This window comes from Thamnophis elegans, chromosome 9, assembly GCF_009769535.1.
Source record: "Thamnophis elegans isolate rThaEle1 chromosome 9, rThaEle1.pri, whole genome shotgun sequence".
In the NCBI taxonomy this organism is placed as follows: Eukaryota; Metazoa; Chordata; class Lepidosauria; order Squamata; family Colubridae; genus Thamnophis; species Thamnophis elegans.
The window spans coordinates 21,842,163-21,863,304 of NC_045549.1; the positions used below are offsets into that span (position 1 = coordinate 21,842,163).

Below are 21,142 nucleotides of genomic sequence, written 5' to 3' on the forward strand. Positions count from 1 at the left end.
GCGGGAAAGAGCAATAGACAGCTGGAATTGTCCTACTGTACCATTGTTCATGGCTTCTGAGTTTCAAAGAGAGCAACACCTTGAAATAGAAATATCAGGGCTATACAAATAGAACTGTTGTACAATTGCATCTAGTCATGGTACTGCTTGAACCTGGAATTGTTCTGCATAGTGGGCCATCAGAAACACACTGAAAAAAGTAAGAAAATAAATATTTCTCAATGAACCTTCATCTCTTCAAGATCTACTGGAACCTTACAGTTTAGAACCAAGCCCATTTCTACTTGTCCCCAGGTTCTTCAATAATTTATTGAAATATTAGAGAATACAATAAATACATTTACAGTGCATTGATACTTACTGGATTTCTGTTTGTGATATGGAAGCTTTGTAGAATATAGAATAACAGAGTTGGAAGGGATCTTGGAGGTCTTCTTGTCCAACCCCCTGCATAGGCAGGTAACCCTATACCATTTCAGACAAATGGCTATCCAACAGCATTTTAAAAACTGCCACTGTTAGAGCATTCACAACTTCTGGAGGCAAATTGTACCACTGATCAATTGTTCTAGCTGTCAGCAAATTTCTCCTTAGTTCTAAGTTGCTTTTCTCCTTGATTAGTTTCAACCCATTACTTCTTGTCCTGACCTCAGATGCTTTGGAGAATAGCTTGACTCCCTCTTCTTTGTGGCAGTCCCTGAGATGTTGTGATTGGCTGTAGCAGTCATTTTTAAAAAAACTAGATTCCACCTTTGTAGATCCTGCATGTAATCTACAGATCCTGCATGTAATTTTGGTTTAGCTATCATGGAGTTGTCTAGTGTTCAGAAGAAATGTTTTGCTTTAGATTACAGCTTCTATCTTCTCTTATAGAATGCTTTTGAAAGTATAGAAGTTTCGTTCTCTTGCATCTGACTGGTACTCAGCAAGTTTGGGGTGTATGTTTCCATTAGAACTGAAAATGATAATTCCACTCCCTACAGATGCTTTCTTTTTGGAAAAAGCCATGGAACTTGCTAAGCGGCACGCAAACGCACTCTTTGACTACGCAGTCACAGGAGATGTAAAGATGCTTCTGGCAGTTCAGTGCCCCCTCATAGCTGTTCAGGATGAAAATGGGGATAAGTAAGTATGTAATAACATAAAAGCAAATTTGTAGAAAATGATGGCATGCCTTTTTTTTCATGATGAGAAAACCCTAATTTCCCAAATTCTGTGTTTTCCATTTTATTTATTTTTTATTAGAAAAACAGCTTTCTCAGTGATGTCTACAGCTGATATCCAAATGAAAAAAAATTTTTTTTCTAGAATCACAATGCCGATTCTGCCCTTTCATAGTTGTATTGCAGCCTATCACACAAGTCTCAATGTATTCAATGACATTTACCCTGTTTCCCCGACAATAAGACCTCCCTGGATAATAAGCCCTCCCCGAAAATATTGCAACACAGCAGCAGTCATGGCATGACCATGCTCGCGCCCTCCTGCACTTCAAAAATAATAAGACCTTCCTGAAAATTGAGATTTTGCAGTATCCTTTCCCTGCCACGCCCACCAAGCCATGCCTACAGAACTGGTAGTAAAAAAATTTGAATTTCAACACTGCTTGCTAAGTTATCCTCTGACTCTCTCCCTATTTAAGATGCGGTTCCAACTGTAATAGCCTGAAAGTAACATTCATGAAATTCACTGCTTTTTCTATTGTTTCTAGGTAAACCAGTTTAACTTTTGAAGTATCATTCTCAAGATTTTATTTTTCCCCAAGTAATAGATGTCATATTCTACTCTTGAAATGACACAGAAAGGAAAATAAGGGTTCCAAAATGAGGCTACATTCCAATGATTCATTCGTAGGTGCTTCTCATTTAGAGAAAAAGAGGCAAAATTATCTGACTCATCTCTATGTGTAACGTTTCAAAACAGGATGAGAGGGTTTTTTTCCCCCCTTCGACTTTGATCCATTTTGCTTTTAGATCAGAGATAACTCATCCCTCATTCCACTCTTTTTTCCAGAATGCCTGAAGGCTTGAGTTTTTTTGCAGTTCACATCTCTTGCAGTTGATGCAAATCAATTATTCTTCCAGAATGTACTGAAGAATTTTCATATGGGAAAAAAAGATAATAATATTTAAGGGTGGTATTCACTTTCCTTCCCTACTGGTTCACAAATGTGAGCACGCATGTGCGCCCTCACTTTGCGTGCATGTGCCACTTCCACACATGCGCTCAGCCTTCCGTGCATGCTAAAAAAAAGTGACTAAATGGGATGCCATAGAGCTGGGATGGGTGGGCGAGGCCACCTGAAATTTCCGCTACTGGTTAACTGGCAGAATAGCACCACTGAAATAATGATGGAAACACTCTATTTGGACATGACGGGAGTTGAAGTCTAACATATCTGGAAGGTTATCTGATGGGAGGAGTTTACCTTTTCTCCTATTCCAAACATCAGTCTTTGATATTTAATCTTGCCATTTCCTTCAAACAAATAATGAAGAATTGGAAGCTTCTCAATTTTGAAGCTGTAGAAATTGGCAGGTTCATATGTTACCAGCTCTTCCCCAACACTTGGACCTGGGAGGAAGCCCATGTAGGTTTAGGAATCAAAAGAAGGTTGAATTTAAATTAAAATAATGTTTTAAAAGTCGTTTAAAAGAAATAAAGCATTGAAAGAAGATCTTTGGTTGTGGCCAGTGGTAATGTCGCTGCAAAGAGTTAGCTCAAATCAATGTGATTCCTAACTGCTGTAGTACAAGAGATTTGCATACTCTATTCAATTAATTTCTTGCTTTGTGAAAATGTTGTAGTCTTGATTTATGACCTCTTTTTAAATACATGCTTCCTCTTCCTTACATGTTGTGAAATTCTATTTTGGTTACCATTCTGGAATTCTATTCATGCTATATCTTGCTACATTTTCTTAGGCAGGGTTCACAAGGCACAAATCATGCAGCCATCTTCTCCCTATTGGTTAATTGCCCATTATATGTTGGCAATACTTAATATAAAATAGCTGGAAATGTCACATGATTTTCATTTTGTAATTCTCCAAACTCCAGTATTGGAAGATTGGAGGCCGTCTCTTCCTTTTCCATTCCTTCAAAATATGTTCATGTATGAGATGCATTGCATTGCATTGCATTATTAATGACACAATTGGGGTTAATGCCACTATGTAAAAACTGGAATCCTTCAAGTTGCCTTCTGATCCTTTTTCACATACAGCCTAAGTATGGCCATAAGAAAGATGAAAGCTAGGATGGGAGTTTGTCGGAGGCTTTGTTATTATGGGGGCCTCTGGGATGTGATTTCAGGTTGAATATGTTATTTCCAGGAAGTGAAGGGAGACAATTGCCCTGGAGGAACTTAATTTAGCAATAGCACTTAAACTTATATACAGTACTTTACAGCCCTCTGTAAGCGATTTACAAAGTCAGCACAACAATCTGGGTCCTCATTTTTCCCACCTCAGAAGGATGGAAGGCTGAGTCAACCTTGAGCTAGTAAGATTTGAACTGCTGAACTGCAGCTACCTACCAGTCAGCAGAAGTAGCCTGAGGTACTGCACTCTAACCACTGCGCCACCTTGGGTCTTAGCCTCAAACAAGACTGTTTTTCCCTCTCTGAAATGACCAGAATAAAGCTGCCGTACAAACATGCTTAATTTATTCTTAAAAATCTATGGGTTGGCTCACAATGAATCTCACCACATGCAATGAGCTAAGTGAGATGTGGCAACAGTTAGATGATGTATTTTCCTCATAGGAAAATATACTCTACTAGGGAATTCCCAGCCTCGGAAAGAAGACCATCGATAGTGTTAATCCACAGGCCATTGTTTCAAGGCATATCTTGACAAATAACTATGGATCTGTACAGCAAGGTGAGCCAAATTAGCCGTAACAAGAACTACACAGTTTGCTCACAGGATTTCTTTGTTACAAGTAGATTTTATTTTGAAATTGAAGGATGGAATATAAAACAATCAACTTAAATTAAAATATTGGTTAGGGTTAGGCGTAACAGCTTTGGGGTTCTTTTTTTAACCATACCAGATTTGACTTCCATTATCATTGGAAGCTTTTATTTTTGTGGCCGTGATGTGATTGAACTCCAGCAGCCTATGATTTCCACTCAGACTACCAATTCTGTCTTTGAAACTAGACATATGTTTTAGACCTCATGAAGAAGAATGAATAAGTTCATCAACAGCACTTTCAGTTATGAGTGAAAGTAGATAGGTCTGGGGTAGGGCTTCTAAGAATTAGTTGTATGTTCCCTATAACCAACTTAGTCTGGCCAGAGACCAGTTGAAATTTTCCATTATCAATTTCTATGGAGATTCTTTTTTTTAAGAGAATTTTTTTATTTTTCTTTAAAAAAAACAAACACAAATATGTCATCATTTGTCAATCATTAAGACATTGAAATACAATTTTTTTTGTTGTGTGTACCCCTCCCTCCCTCCACCCCCCCCATCCCCCCTCCTCCTTCCCCCCCCCGACTTCCCAGAACCCGTACACGGTATGGATTTTTAACTAACACAGTCTAAAATCTATTGAGAAAAAAGAAATAAAGAAATTAATGACATTCTAGATTGAACTTAGCTTCTTCTTACTGAACTAACTTTTAACAGTTTAAATCATTTCTGATCTTAAGCATAGGCTAACTGGAATTTCTTAGTCCCGTATTTATTTTGTATATAGTCAATCCATTTTTTCCAGTCTCGTTTATATCTCTCATTTGAATGATCTTTGAGATATGCCGATATTTTAGCCATTTCAGCTAAGTTTGTTACTTTCAATGTCCATTCTTGGATTGTAGGCAAGTCTTCCTTCTTCCAATATTGCGCCACCAACAGTCTTGCTGCAGTTATCAGGTGCAGAATCAAATTGGTCTCTACCACTGTAAAATCAGTACATATACCTAGTAAAAATAACTGAGGAATAAACTTTATCCTTTTTTTAAAAACATTTTGCATGACCCACCATATTTTTATCCAAAATGCCTTAACCTTTTGGCAGGTCCACCATATATGATAATATGTAGCATCGAGAGAACCACACCTCCAACATTTAGGCTGTACATTCGGATACATAGAAGCCAACTTTTTAGGATCTAAATGCCATCTATAAAACATCTTGTAAAAATTTTCTCTCAGATTTTGAGCTTGTGTAAATTTCACATTTCTTACCCAAATTCTTTCCCATGTATCCAACATTATTGGTTCCTCAATATTTTGAGCCCATTTTATCATACAATCTTTAACTAATTCTGTTTCCGAATCCATCTGTATTAATACATTATATATCCTCTTTATATGCATTAAGCTTTGATCTCTTATTTGTTTAAACAGATTATCCTCAACTTGAATAAAGCCAATTTTTTGATCTATTTTCCACCTAGCCTGTAATTGCCCGTACTGGAACCATGTTTGAACTACCTTCTCCTCTTTTAATACCTCTAAAGATTTTAATTGTAATACCCCCCTTTCCGAGGTAAGAAGCTGTCTGTAAGTAAATCTATCCTGTTTTTGTGCTGTATTCATATTTTCAATTGCATGTCTAGGAATTGCCCACATGGGTATCTTGTCATTTAATTTATATTGGTATTTCTTCCAAACCCGCAATAAAGCATTTCTCAAAATATGACTTTTAAAGTTCTTATCCAATTTTTTGTTGAATAACAGGTAAGCATGCCAACCAAATACCAGATCGTGTCCCTCAATGTTCAATATTCTATCATTGGTTAAATGAATCCAATCACTAATTACAGATAATGCCACTGCATCATAATATAGTTTTAAATTAGGTAGTTTCAATCCTCCTCTCTCACGTACATCTTGCATTATTTTCATCTTTACCCTCGGCTTCTTTCCTGCCCACACAAATTTGTTGATACCCTTCTGCCATTCTAAAAGGTTCGCATCTTTTTTAAGTATAGGTAACATTTGGAAAAGAAATAAAAATTTTGGTAAAATGTTCATTTTCACTGCCGCTATCCTGCCCAGCAAAGATAAGTGCAATTTCTCCCATTTTTTCATCTCTGTCTGTATGCTATGCCAAAGTGGTTCATAATTATGCTTATATAATTTCCCATTTGAAGTTAAAATGTTAACTCCAAGATATTTGACTTTTTTAACTACCTCACATCCTAGCATCACTCCTAATTCTTCCTTTTGTTTAATATTCATATTTATAGCTAATATTTTGGTTTTTCCTAAGTTTATTTTAAAGCCAGACACTTGACCATATTGATTAATCGTATTCATTAAAACCATACTGGATTCCTGCGGTTGTTCCAATATTATGACCAAATCATCCGCAAAAGCGCGGACTCTATATTCTTGCTGCCTAATCTTGATCCCTTTTAAACCATCCAAGCCCCGTATTTTATTCAACAATACTTCCAAAGTTATAATAAACAATAATGGGGACAAAGGACAACCCTGTCTTGTACCTTTTCCAATTTGAAAAGAGTCTGTTAAACTTCCATTGACTATGATTTGTGCTGTTTGCTGTTGGTATATTGCTTTAATTGACTGTAAAAAATTATCTCCTATCTGCATTTTTTGCAATATCTTCAGCAGAAATTGCCAGTTAACTCGATCAAAGGCCTTCTCAGCATCCAAAAATATAAACGCAGCAGGGATCTGGTTGTTCTTTCCCAAATATTCTAATGCATTAATAATTAATCTGACATTACTTTTCATCTGTCTCCCTTGTATAAAACCTGTTTGGTCCGTATGTATCAATTGTTGAATGACCAACATTAACCTATTTGCTAATATTTTAGTAAAAATTTTATAATCTACATTCAGTAATGAAATGGGTCTATAATTTTTGGGTTGAGTAGTATCTTGATCTTCTTTGGGTATCAAAGATATAAACGCTGTCTTCCAAGATGGAGGGACTTTACCTTCCGTTTGAATCATATTAAATAATTCTCTAAGAGGTTCTACCATTTCTAACTGTAAGTTTTTGTAGTAAACCGCTGTCAAGCCATCTGTACCTGGTGCTTTCCCTGGCTTTAATTGCTTAATTACCTGCAGGATTTCCCCCGAGGTTATTGGTTGATTCAATTTTTGCCTGTGTTCTTCTCTAACTGAAGGTATTTTCTCCTTGTCTAAATATTTGTCTATGTCTAAACCATTAATTTTATCCCCTTTATACAGTTCTGTAAAAAATTCCCAGAAAGCCTTTTGAATCTCTTCCTGTTGGAACACCTCCTTCCCTCTGTAAATCAGTTTAGATATATTTCGAGTTTTCCTTTTTTTCCTAATCTGATAAGCTAACCATCTGCCAGGTTTGTTTGCATTACAAAAAGTATTGTGTTTTGCATATAATAAATTAGTAGCTACCTGGTCAGAGATCAACATGTCAAATTGAGATTTTAATATGTTAATAGCTTCCTTAACCTTTGTATCGTCTGGTTTCCTTGTTAACTCCAGCTCTTTTCTCTTAATTTCCTCTTCCAGTTCTGTTCGTTTTAGCCCTTGCTTATTTCTATGTGTTTTATTTATATTCATCAAAACTCCTCTCATATACGCTTTGCTTGCATCCCATACAAATTCCATAGATGTACCCTTATTCATATTCAAAACAAAATATTCAGATAGTAATTTTTTACAATCATTAATATAGTTTTCATATCTAAATAAATTTTCATTCAGTCTCCAAAACCTTCTTGCCTGCACTACCCTTCCCAACTCCATCCAAACTGGGTTATGGTCCGAAAGGACTCTAGCTGCAATCTTTGTTTTCTTGACCCTAGAAAGCAAATCATTAGTGGTTAGAATAAAATCGATCCTTGAAAGGGATTGATGCCTGTCCGAGAAGAAAGTGAAGTCATATTCCTCTGCATTTCTTTCTCGCCAGATATCTCTCAATTCAAAATCATCCATAATGTCAAAGAAAGATTTGGGTAACTTTGCTCGCATCTTGGTATTTAGGCGGGAAATCTTCTTATCTCTCTTAGTGTCTATCACTCCATTCCAGTCACCCAATAGTATACAGGAACTATAGTCCCACTGTACTAATTTAGCATGAAGATTTCTATAGAATCTATCTTGCTGTTGATTGGGAGCATAAATTCCCAAAAGTAATGTCTTTTTCCCTTCTAAGATTAAGTCTAAAGCAATATATCTTCCGAAGGGATCTGCTTCTATTAATTCAGCTTTCATATCTTTTCTTAAGTATACAACTATACCATTCTTCTTTTCCATAGCAGAAGCTGCAAAATGTTGACCAAGTTTTGAGTTGATCAAATATTTTTGATCAGTTGACTTGATATGAGTTTCTTGCAAACAAATTACATCGTTCTTAAACTGTTTAAGATAATGAAATATTTTCTTCCTCTTCTGTGGAGAGTTCAGTCCATTGACATTCCATGTTAAAATCTTAGTTGTCATCTTTGGTTGGTTGAAGCATTTTTAGAGCTTCCTGCACGGCCTGTTTAACCTTAGATCTAGCTCCTCCCACTGCTTCCAGATTTGTTGTTGTAGTTCCTTGATCGATGGCCGATGATTGTTGATGCTGTTGCCTCTTAGCTTGTTTCTCCATACGTCTAGTAGTCATGCGGCTAGGTCTTGGTTCCATAGCACCTTGCACTTCTAGAGAAGAGAGATGCTCCATCTTGTCTGGTGGTTGTGTAGTTTGCTGTCTATCCTGTCCTTCTTGTGGTCTTTCTCTAGGTCCAGATGGTGCAGGGTGTCCGGCCTTCAATATATTATAATAAAAATCTCGGGCTTTCCATACAGAGTTGAGGCGGTACCTTTGCTTATCAAATGTAAATATGATGCCAAATGGTGCATCCCATCTATACTGTATCTGACGATTTCTGAGTTCTTCGACCAAAAAAGCGTAGTCTCTTCTGGCTCTTAACATTTGAGGTGGTATCTCTTTCAAAACAGCCAAGTCTTGACCGCCAATTTGAAGCTTAGTGTTATAAGACGCTTGCAGTACCATATTTCTGAACTCTCTTGTAGTAAAATATATAACGATGTCTCGAGGAAGCTGCTTCTGCTTTGCCAGCCAGGAGTTAACGCGGTAAGCTTTGTCAATTTGCCAGCCTTGGTTGGTCCCTGGTCTTCCCATCAGGCGGTCAAAAGCTTCCGATAGGATCTGTTTCAGGTTCTCCTGTTTCTCCTCACGCAGCCCCCTTACTCTTAATGCGAACTCCATTTGTCGGTACTGTATCATAATAATTTCTTTTTCAGCATTTTCCACTTTTTGTTCCACCACCTCTGTTTTCAATGTCAAGTTAGCATTGGCATCATTAAGAACCTCTAGAGTATCTTCCACTCCAGAAATATGTTCTGTTAATACAGTTACAAGACTCAGCATGTCGTCTCTAATTTTATCAACCTTAGCCTCAAATTTCTCATACAACTCCTGTTTAAGTCCTTTTATTTCACTTTTAATTTCACTTTTAATTTCTTCTTTCATTTCTTTTATTTCCTCTTTTCTCTCCTCTCTATTATCTCTAAATTTATCTTCCATTTTAATTGTCTGTGCATTAAAAGCCTCGCTTAGATTACTCAGAAAAAATTCTTTCGTTAACACATCCCCAGCAGGGGGCGTAGGAAGTGGAGGCTGCAGCTTTGTACCAGGCACTGAGGTTGTGCCCCTGGAAGTAGAGGGTGACGACTTCAAGTTAATATTTGGTTTTGAGGCCATTTCAAAATTTGTCTGCCTGCAGTTAATAAAACTCTATTGCCTAAATATACAGCTTTAAGTAAAGAGGCTTTTATTTTGAAATTTAAGGCTTGGCAAAAGTTTCAGTGAGTAAACATTGTAACAAGACCGTTCAACAGATTCATCACCGTTTAACTTCCAAATAAGCAAAGTTAATGAAGGAGTAAAATTCTTCTATTGTGAAACCAAAACATGTGATAAGCTATCTCTTTTGTTTTGAATTCTTTTGAAGTCTTGTGAGAATTAGCAAAAAGTGTTCGTTATTACCGGAGAAACCAGCCTGCTCGGCGCCATTTTAAAAGCCTCTGAGTAAATAATTTTTCGGAGGAGAAAAAAAGAAGAAGCTAAAATGTTGATAAGCAATTATTGTCCTCGCAGTAAACGGATTCAGCTCGTGATAAGATTAAATCAAACAAAACTTAGAGCAGAGTGGGAGAGACCTACTTTGTCCTGCACAAGGCAGTTTGAAGTTCCCAGCACGGACAGCCGTTCTGCCTTGGGCTAGCCCCCCTTTCCTTGCAAGCACAAAAGCTGCAAAAATCGAAGAGCATTTGCCAGCAAAACAGTTTCTTCTTTCCCTCTTGCCTGAAGGATAAGAAAACCTGATAAGACGTCAGATGGAAGATCCTCTAATCAGGTACGTAGCCAGGAATTCGGAGGCAGCTGATTTTTTGCTGCTTCCACCAGTAAGCTCCTCCCAGGAACATTTCTATGGAGATTCTTGATCATCCAGGCCAGAACTGAAGAAGCTTCTTGAATGAGAAGCAAAATATTTTTAAGGAAGTTCCATTGCCTTTTGGAAAAGAACTTTTTGAGATTTCCATTATCAAGAGCTGTACTTGAATTTTCAGAGACATCTGATTGGCTGCTATTGAAAAAAGACATGCAGGAGAAAATGTTTTGATCCTCTGAGCCAACTTGCAGTCCAGCATTTCATGCTAGAAGGACAAAGAGGGGGGATTGGACACAATTGTTAACACACTCTCCAAAAATCCCCTTTGCCAAGGACAACCAAACATGATGGGAGTTTAAGGAGTGCAGATTGGATGTAGCTTTTTTTGAAAATGCTGCTCCTTGTTCTTCTTCCACCAAACCAACAACCATTTATGCTAGTGTCTTTGCCTTGCCGTCTTTCTCCCTCGAAAAGATCTTAGGTTTTTTTTTTAATTCAAAAAAATAATTTGAGTGATTTATTCATCGTCCTTGACGCATTGTTTGATTACTTGTTTAAACAAGTTAAGTTTGAAAAGTGATGAAGCAATAATGGATAAGTTGAGGAAGACGGACAGTTTTAAATACAATTTTAAAATCACTTAGAAGCACCTCAGGGGATATTTTCATAGGCAGTCGTGGGAACTTCCGGTTGTTTCTCCTACCCTTTTTCCTTTTTTGAATTATGAATGAATGGGAACCAAATGCACTTAAAGAAATAAGAAATTGTGGTCTCAATACAGTAAAACAAGGAGGTTGGATTTCCGTAATGTGTTCCATCTTACATATTAAATGTGGTTTAGAGTTATTTCCCCAGTGCATCTCTTTTTCTAGCTACGCTTCTGAATATATATTAAAGACAAGAACATTAAAGATCTGCATAATAGTACTGTCTAAAAAGGAACGTGTCATTTCCCTTTCAAGCTGATGTAGCTTTAGACCTTAAATCATACCCAATAGTTCATCAAAAAAAACACCCCTAAATCGTATCATGAGAAACAATAAAAACCTACTTTATTTCTTAAGTTTACAGGTTACATATATATTAAATATACAAATCTTTATGCTAGATTGTAAGGGTTTATCTTATGCCTACATACATACTATTTCTGTATTAACTGTGTTCCATCAAATTAAGAAGCAACGATGTAAGAATATCAGGGAGGCTTGTGGTACCTTAAATTGATAATGGATAGTCCACTTCAACAGAACTGATTTCAATTCCGTTTTACATGATGTTAGGTTTTAAAGATATTCAAGATTGCCCTTTGCTGTCTGAAGCAAAACCATGGCTATCTTTCTGGAAATTGAGGGTAACAATTTCATTCTATCACTGTATTTGTCACTAAAACTCCAGATTTAGAAAGGAATTCCAATTTTCCTACACAACTCTACTGTATAATTCTGCAAAAATGCTAAGTAAGGAAAATTATTTGCAATATATTTATCTCTTCTGGTATTATTGCTGAAAATTTTCTTTTCCTTTCTTCCTTTGATCGATACCAGTGTCCTGCACTTGGCAATTATTCACCTTCACATGGAACTAGTGAAGAACCTTTTAGAAGTAATAGCAAATATGAATGCTGCTGCTGTTCTCAATGTGAGAAATGACCTTTACCAGGTATGGAAACATTGGGAGGACGGTAATACACAAACCAGTTCATTTTGGACCAAAGTGGATCTATATTAGAGGACATAGTGAAATTGACAAGATGACATAGTGTCTGCAACTAAAACTCAAGTGACCCATTCAGGGGTAGCATCCTATAAGTTTAACAATTGGTTTGCTGAGCGCGTGCATGTGCAGTTCAGGGAATACTTACCTTCTGGATTGCTGCTTGGGAAGGAAAACAGCTGAGGCGCAGCAATCCACTCTGCTGCATGACTCAGCTGAGAAGGTAAAGGTAGGTTAAGTGCAGGATGGGCGGATGGGCCCACCTGATCGTGGGAACGAACTGGTTCGCTGCCAGCTGATGGTCGGAGCTACTGGTTCGGGAGAACTGGTCCGAACCGGTAGAATCCCACCACTGGACCCATTCAACGTTACCTTTCTACTGTTCTTAAGCTGCAGATTTTCCAGTGCATCCATCATATTAATCAGTTTCCATGCTTGTACTTTATATACCATTTGTACGGTATATTTGTGCAAAATGAACCAGTTTGGGACAGTACTTAAAAGCCCCCAGGTTTGAAACTGGGAATCTGAGTTCTACTCTGCATTAGGCACAAAGCTAGCTTGGTGAGATTACCTTAGGGAAGTGGCACATCACTTCCAAAAACGTTCCAAAGAAAACTGCAGGGACAACAATTCCAGGCAGTTGGCAGGAGTCAAAATGGAACGATCCAATGGAACGATCTCCCCGTGGAGATTCGTACCCTCACCACCCTCCAGACCTTCCGCACAGCCCTTAAAATCTGGCTATCCCGTCAGGCCTGGGGCTAAAGATTGTAACCCGCCCGAATGGTATGAATGTTGTGTTTAATCATGTATTGTCTTATATGTAAAAGTCTGTTTTCCCCCCTTCCTTTGGATTGTGAGCCGCCCTGAGTCCCCCCAGGGAAAAGGGCGGCATATAAATAAACCTTCTAATCTAATCTAATCTAAAAATGACTTCAAATGCGTACATTTAAACACATCCAAAAACAGATGTGTGGGGGGGGGGGGAATTCTGATGGCCTTTTTATTTCTCCCTTCTCCTTTTTTTAAACAGACTCCTTTACACTTGGCTGTTATAACAAGGCAGGCAGGAATTGTGAAAGCCTTGCTTGGGGCTAAGGCTGACGTGACCCTCTTGGATCGCCATGGGAATTCTGTCTTCCATTTGGCAGCTCAGCAAGGAGATGAGGTGGTTTTAAGTATGTTGCTTCATCACAAAGAGGCATCTGTGATGAGAGACCTTCCTAATGGGGACGGTAAGCACGTATCAGGAATATCTTTCTAATGGATCGATAATGCTGTCCTATCACTTTGTCAAGAGCTATTTGTTGTTTCATTAAAGTTTAGATTTCCAAGCAAGCTCTGTATTTTAATGCTTGTATTTTGAAACAAACACATTATTGTACCACCTCACAACTGTACAGTCTTCTTTAACTGTATAACCAAAGTCGCTTTAGAGTAGACTGAAAAAAACTGACCATAACCTATAAGAAGACAGGGATAAGGAGGATGTCATGTCAATGTGCCATCTCTTCCCTTGTCTGTCTCTGCTGTTATTTTTTATTTTCTTGATGCAAACCTTCCAAAAGATGTCTTTAATGTTTCCATTGTTTCTCTCCTACAGTGCTGCCTATCTGAAATTTGGTATTTTGGGGTGGTTCATTGTGACCAATTATGTCATAGAGGTTAAGGAATATGTCCTGAAATATGTCAGCCCAGTTTTTATACAGCCTCTGTTTTGTTTTTTTGTAATATTTTTTTTTAATTGAATTTTCAGGAAAAATTGTCTTGAGAAAAAGGGCAACTCTCCCTATATAGAGAGTTTTTTTCATAGTGCAAATACTCTTTGCTTGATTGCCTCTTATTATGGTTGATTGCATGGACAAGGAGATGTTTAGACAAGGTTTGGCATTTTTACCCACTAGTGAATCTTTCCCATTGACATGGGATAGAGAGATGCTGTTAAAAGTACTATCACGGAATGTGAGTTTTTCTAAGCTGTTGTTGTTGTTGCTATACAACAGTGGGAAATTACAACTGCCAGTTCTTGATACACGTTGAATTCCTCCCAAGAACCTAGGATATTGTAATATTTCAGTGTTGTATATGTGTGGATTCAAGCGCTATGGATACATGGAAATTCTGTCAATGCACAGATTTTCTAATTGCTGTCCAAGATTTTTTTGTTCAGTGTGCAAAACTATTGGAACTACTGTATTTTTCAGAGTATAAGACTCACCGGAGTATAAGACGCACCCAGGTTTTGAAAAGGCAATTTTTTAAAAAAAAGGTTTTGCACTCTGCAGACCTCCCAAAAATGGCCCATTTTTCACAAAAATGGGCCCGTTTTTTTAAAAGGGCATGGATAGCCCTTAGGATGCTTGTAGAATGCCCCTAAAACAAGCAAAAAGTGGCCTATTTTTCATGAAAATTGGCCCATTTTTGTCAAAAAAGGGCATGCATAGCCTTTAGGAGCCTTGCAGAGTGGTCCTGGGTGCTGGGCCATTTTTTGCTCATTTCTGCCCTCCCCAGCCCACAGTATCACTCTGCAAGTCTTCAAAAGGCTATGCACAACCATTTTGGTGAAGGGGCGGGGTTTCGGGAGGCAAAAAATGCTGTATTCAGTGTATAAGATGCACCCAGATTTTCAGCCTCTTTTTTGAGGGAAAAAGGTGTGTCTTATACTTCGAAAAATACGGTACAACAGTTGGTTTACACCATAATATTTCAATTTTGCTTTTAAGATCTTGGTACTTTCTGATATTCTTCAATTCTTTGCTTTCTGTTCTACTCTCCCTGGTATTGCCACATGAATTAACCATATTTTTTCTTATTATTATTATGATATAGGCCTGACAGTCCTTCACTTAGCTATTATAGCAAACAGTATGCTGTGTCTCAGACAACTCCTTGCTCATGGTGTTGATGTCAATATCCAGGAACAGAAATCTGGAAGGACAGCCTTGCACCTGGCTATTGAACAAGGAAATATTTCCATGGCAGGTTGCCTTCTACTTGAGGTGAGAGGGAGGGAGGGAGGAAGAGAGAGAGAGAGAGAGAAAGAGAGAGGTAGAGAGAGAGAGATCATGTTGAAAGATCATCACATCTCACATGTTTCAATTCCTTAGTAAAATCTAAGATGCTGTTCTTATCTGACATCTCACAAGATTTCAATCGAGAACACAAAGTCTTCTGAGATTTGTTAGCTCTGGAACATTTTGATTATTTTAATCTTATTTTAAAGTGCATTTATTCTAGGAAGACTATAATATAGTTGTGCTCTTAGGCTTTGCTTTAAAGCTGGTCACGAGCCAAAACATCTTTTTTTTTCCCTTAATAAAACCAGGGTGATGCATTTGTGGACAGCGTTACTTATGATGGAACCACTCCACTTCATATAGCAGCTGGAAGGGGATCTACAAAATTGGCAGCACTTCTCAAAGCAGCAGGTAAGGAAGTAAGTCTACAATGGCTGTGTCATGAGTCACTCCCAAAGTTCTAGCTGGGGAAAAAAAATACAATTTGAAATTATAGCCTAAAAATTGCACTGCTTTTCTAATACCCACACATGCAATCTTATGCTTTGCCTTATTGTAATGCAACAGTGGTGGAGTTTTTGTCTTGTAATATTAAACAATTCACATTTTAAAATGTTTTTCCCTTTTCCCTCTTAATCCCTTTTTCATTCTCCCCCTCTTCTTAGTCCATTATCTGCTCCACACCCTTTTCTTCAGCTGCATTATCATTTCTTCTTACTCATTTTCTTTTGTGGTTTTAGTGATTCTCTCATTGAAAATTTCAATACAGAATTAACTATGTCATTAGGCAGATTGGGCTAATTTCCCTGATCATCAGAGGCTGACAAAATATGGGATGGAAAGCCTCGCGTGATCCTGCCCAATTCCTTGTTCAGTAGCCAACACCCTCAGATAATTTAGTGCCTCAGCTGACTCAGTGTTGACCTTTTTCCAAATTTCCTTTTAAAAAAATTATATGCATTGTTGTAATATATAGTGTTAAGCCTTTGAAGGCAGAGATCTTTTCCCCACTACTGAATTAAAGCATCATCCTTAAGGGGCATAAAACAATGCCAGCATAAAATTTTCTGTGCCTGTTGCCAATATTTCATTTATTTCTACTCGCTACCAAATGGTGCTGTTCTTATTTAAGGGTATGTCATATACTCTTATAGAAAATCGTGGCTTTTCCTTTCTCTGTGCTGTTCTCCTCTTTTATACATCACAGTTCAATGAGAAAATGCTCATCAGTCAAGGCACTGCAGCATGAATCAGGTTGGGTCTCACTTTGGGAGCCTGTATATCGTTCTCCAGGATAATTACTCTGCCCCTCTTAGCACACCTTATTTAGGCATCTCCCACGTTAAAACAATGTGAAATGAATAAGAATAACTTTGACACTAGAGGAGAAATAGCCCCAAAGAGGAAGAAGGCATCCCCCTGCATTGATTGTGCAACTAAACAGATACTAAAAAGAACAGAAACTTATAGCTGCTGGGAAGTGTTTCAAACTGGAAAGTATGGTAAACTGTCATAAAACATCAATTCAATGCCCTCATATTCTGGACATGTAGGTAATTGTTCTGAAGATAAAGATACATTTCAAAATACTATTAAGGCAACATAGATCAAGAATGCCTGCCTTTCCTTCTCCAAATAAAATACTGGAGGTGATTTTATAGTACCATTAAACAGGATTAACCTTAATACAACCCCACTTCTTCCCCATATAAAATTGTGTTCTTCTCCTTTAAGTCTTCTTGTAGGTTTGAGAGAAGTGGATGAAAAATAGGAAGAGGGTGGGTATGAAAGTGCTAGTGGACCATGCACCCACTCTGAAGTGACTTAAACAAACCATGGTTAGTGATGAGAGGAGTGTATACCCTCCTCCAAACAGTCCCTCAACAGAGCTTGTTTACAATATTATAATTATACCTTGAAGCTGCAAGATAGAAAACACTTCTTTAAAACTCATACACCTCATGTGTAACATAAGGCTGTTTCATTCATGAGCTTGGGATGAGTCGAGGCAAATTTGTGCAGGGGAAACTTGGTATAGATAAGGCTTTCTATATTATGTTAAACTGCAGTTGGGAAGCAGGACCAGAGAGATTCGTAAATAAAACCTGAAGTAAAGAGGAGAAAAATAGAGAAAGTCAAACAAATGGAGACCCCTTCTTTTTTCAAAAATTCTTTTCCTTGGAGAGGTAAAGCATTCTTATCAAGATTATTTTAATGTTGTAGCCAGGGGTATCAAACTCAAGGGCCGGGGGCCGGATCCAGCGTGCGGGTACTTAGATCAGGCTTACAGGACCACCCTGGAAACAGTGAAGGACCGGCCCACGGTGCTTCTGCCAGCAAAACCAGGCTCAGGAGGGCCATATGTAGCAGAGCGCTCAGGCGCCCCCAACAGGAGTGATGTCGAGCTGGCCATGCCCACCCAGGCTCCCAAGGTCAAACGCAACCCTGATGTGACCCTCAATGAAATCGAGTTTGACACTACTGTTGTAGACCATAATGGATATTTAAATAAATTCATATTTGTTCTCCAGTAGAATTTCTCATGTCTGCAGCATGATCATTCCAAGTACTGTGTTTGGCACTATGACTAACACTTAAAGAGATAATTAACAAAGAGTTCCATTTAAAACTAATCAAATTCTGCCCCAAATTTGCTCGAGGATGTAACTAATATTATCTGTTGAGGTGTTTTTTCTTTATATGGGATCACTCCAATTATTTTTGGAAGCTTGCTAACATACACTAGATAATATATGCAAACGCTGTCAATGTTTCAAAATTGGGAAATTGGGATGAAATTAAGTAATGGCAATGATACCTAGGTGCCTTGAACTTTTAATTTCCTACATACAGTATTAAAGTATTATAATAAAAATGCTAAAGGTAGTTTATGGGGTCTCTCCCACATTGTTTAATTACTAGGTGCAGATCCGCACATTGAAAACTTTGAACCGTTGTTTGAAGAGGAAGATGCGAAAGATAATGAACGTGAAAAAATTATACCTGGGACAACACCTCTGGATATGGCAACCAGCTGGGAGGCAAGTGATCACTGACATCTTGTTTCAAAAGCCAACACTTTTTTGTTAGTTTTTTTTTTCTTCTTCGGTTCATTTTAATCAGATATTTTCTCTTTTGAAAAAAATGGCACTGTGGCTTTCTAATACATTCACTGCTCAAGGATGTGGAGAGTTATAGTTCAGCAATATCTGAAGGGCAATTCTCAATGCACAATGACACTTACAAGTGACTCTCATTCTGTTTTTACAATGATGTAGTCAGTGCTAAAACCTTAAGACAGGGGTGTCAAACTCAAGACCTCCCCGGATAATAAACCTAATCGGGATTTTGAGCGCATGCACTAAATTAAGCCCTTCCCCGAAAATAAGCCCTCCGCAAAAATATTACAACATAGCAGCAACCACACTCGCCACCTCCTGCACCTCAAAAATAATGACCTCCCAAAAAATAAGGCCAAGCGCTTATTTCGGGGGGGGGGGTGTCAAAAGAAAATAAGACAGGACTGGGCCCTGTCTTATTTTCTGGGAAACATGGTATAAATTAAAATCACTTTTGATTGGACTGGAAAACATTTCCTTGGGTTGTCTCAGCTGTTCTACGGCTGTAGTAAAGGGGAGAACCTAAGAACTTGAATGTCACTGTGACACAGCATTATTTCTAAACTTGGCAACTGACCAATACAATGCTCAGGAAAAATGTGCTTGATAAAATCAATACTTTCTCATCTCCAGCTAGTTGTTTTGTCGCCTTTCTTGACAGGTGTATGACATCTTAAGTAGAAAACTCTGTAAGTCAAAGGCAGCTTCTGAAGAGCTACCGATTCAAGGTGAGAGTGTATTTAAGCAAGAAAATTAATCCTTTGATACTTATGTGGTCTTTCTGCAGTAGGTATTATTTTGCAGGGAGCCAACTTATATAGGAAGTCAGTGGGGATTTAATGTTTTTTAATTCTAATTAAAAATACCAATGTGGCTTGTTTTGGTACATATAAGAGTATGTATGTTCAATTTCGCAATTGTAGTCATTAGTGAATTTTAATGCTACTTACAAATACTGTATGTTGTTCCTTCGAAATTTGAAGGAAGTTAACATAGTTTAATGTATGTTTATAGAATCCATAATTATGGATTTTTCTTTTCATTTCTAGGCAATATGAAAGACCTGAATGAGGATGTTAAATTACAGCTGTACAAATTACTTGAAGTTCCTGATCTTACCAAAAGCTGGTCCATGTTGGCACAGAAGCTAGGCCTAGGGATATTAAACAATGCCTTTCGGTTGAGTCCTTCTCCATCAAAAACTCTACTGGATAATTATGAGGTAATTCTCTTAACTGCCTTACTATGGTGAAAATCTTTTTTTGACAAGTTAGTATTTGAAGAATCTCATAATTTTAACTTTCATGCTGTAACATGTAGAACTTCTCACAGACTGAATACAAATTCTTTGTATTCTGGAATGTCTCATTTTTAGGGATTTCTGTCTTTCATACTACAGATCAGGGGTGTCAAACTCAAGGTCGGCGGGCTGAATTCAGCCTGCGGGGTGCTTAGATCTGGCCGGCGGGGCTGCCCTGGAACAGGAAAGGATTCGGCCACGGTGTCTCTGCCAGTGAAAAAGGAGCTCGGGAGGGCCGCACACAACCCTCCCGAGTTCCGTTTTTGCTGGCAGAGGGTTGCAGGGGGCATTGCAGTAAAAAACGGAGTATGGGAGCCTGTTTTCGTTGGCAGAACGCTTGGGCCACCACAGGTGCTCCTGACATGCATGACATTGAGCTGGCCACGCCCGTCCTGGCCCCCAAAGTCAAACACAACCCTGATGTGGCCCTCAATGAAATTGAGTCTGACATCCCTGCTGTAGATAATCTTCAGATTACAATGGTAATTGGCCCCAAAATTGTTCTTGCTAAGTGACATGATTGTAAAATGCAATGTCACATGACCATATCACTTAGGGACAGCAATTGCAGCAGTCCTGGTTGCCACTGAGTAAAGACTGTAGGTTGAAGACATGAGTCATTAAGCGAGGACTTTATGTAACCGCAACATTGCTCTTTATGATGGCTTCCACATTGATTTTGCTTGTGGGAAGCTGGCAGGAAATATCAGAAATTGTTGTCATGTGGAGGCACTGTAAATCTTTCATTCAGTGTCATTGCAGGATTGAATGAGTGGCCATAAGTTGAGGACTACCTTTATAACTTACTGCATTCACCATTGCTTACATTCTTTGTGCAACATTTTTTGAAAGGCTGAACAAATCCCCCTCTAGAGACTTGGATGAAAATTCTGCTTCCTGCATGCAGCTGGGTGTAGCTAAATCTGGCCCTAACCTTCCATTAAGATAATGCAATCATAGATTCCATATCAATTATTGAATTTTTTAAATATTTCTGTTAGTGTAATAAAATACAAAGGAAAGAAAGATCTACATTGGTAGTAATACAAAAAGAAAAACCCAGCATTAATAAAACATGAATAAAAGCATTAGGAGAAAACTTTCTAGTGAGATTCTTCCCTTCCTTTCTGTTTATTTCCCCAACTGCTGCCAAGAACTAATTACATGTGTTCTATATTAAATATTAAAGTTATGAGAATCTATTTGAATCCTTTCACCTATTATTTGTTTCATATCTTTATTGTAAAGCAATATGCCAAGTGTCTCAATTTGTCCTATTGTATAGTAAGTATACTATAGTATAGTAAGTAGTATATTCCATGCCTACTTAAATTTGATTAGATTTCTATTATGGATGTATATGGTCAATTTTGTCATCACTGTATATAGTATTCTCCTATTTTGGTGTCCCAGTCTGATATTGGCACACCTCCTCCCCCCCCCACATGTGCAAATATGTTCTTGCAGCTGTCAACATACAGTATAGCTTAGAATATTTTAATTTTTTTATTTGTTTTTTTCTGGAATTACACCTAATAACATTATTTCTGATTTCAGTTCAAGTTTTATTTTTAGAAGTTTCTGAGTATTTTGCAATATTTCTTTCTAGTGCTTTTGTTGGT

General features: G+C 37.9%; 1 protein-coding gene across 1 annotated transcript in view; it reads left to right on the forward strand.

Moving 5' to 3' along the window:
- Positions 1-21,142, forward strand: part of NFKB1 (nuclear factor kappa B subunit 1) — an 81,095-nt gene that overhangs the window by 56,384 nt on the left and 3,569 nt on the right. The window contains 8 exon segments of the mRNA XM_032224487.1: positions 984-1,125; positions 11,913-12,027; positions 13,118-13,319; positions 14,914-15,083; positions 15,410-15,512; positions 18,024-18,142; positions 18,882-18,948; positions 19,270-19,442. Of these exon segments, the coding sequence (XP_032080378.1) occupies positions 984-1,125; positions 11,913-12,027; positions 13,118-13,319; positions 14,914-15,083; positions 15,410-15,512; positions 18,024-18,142; positions 18,882-18,948; positions 19,270-19,442 (1,091 nt within the window).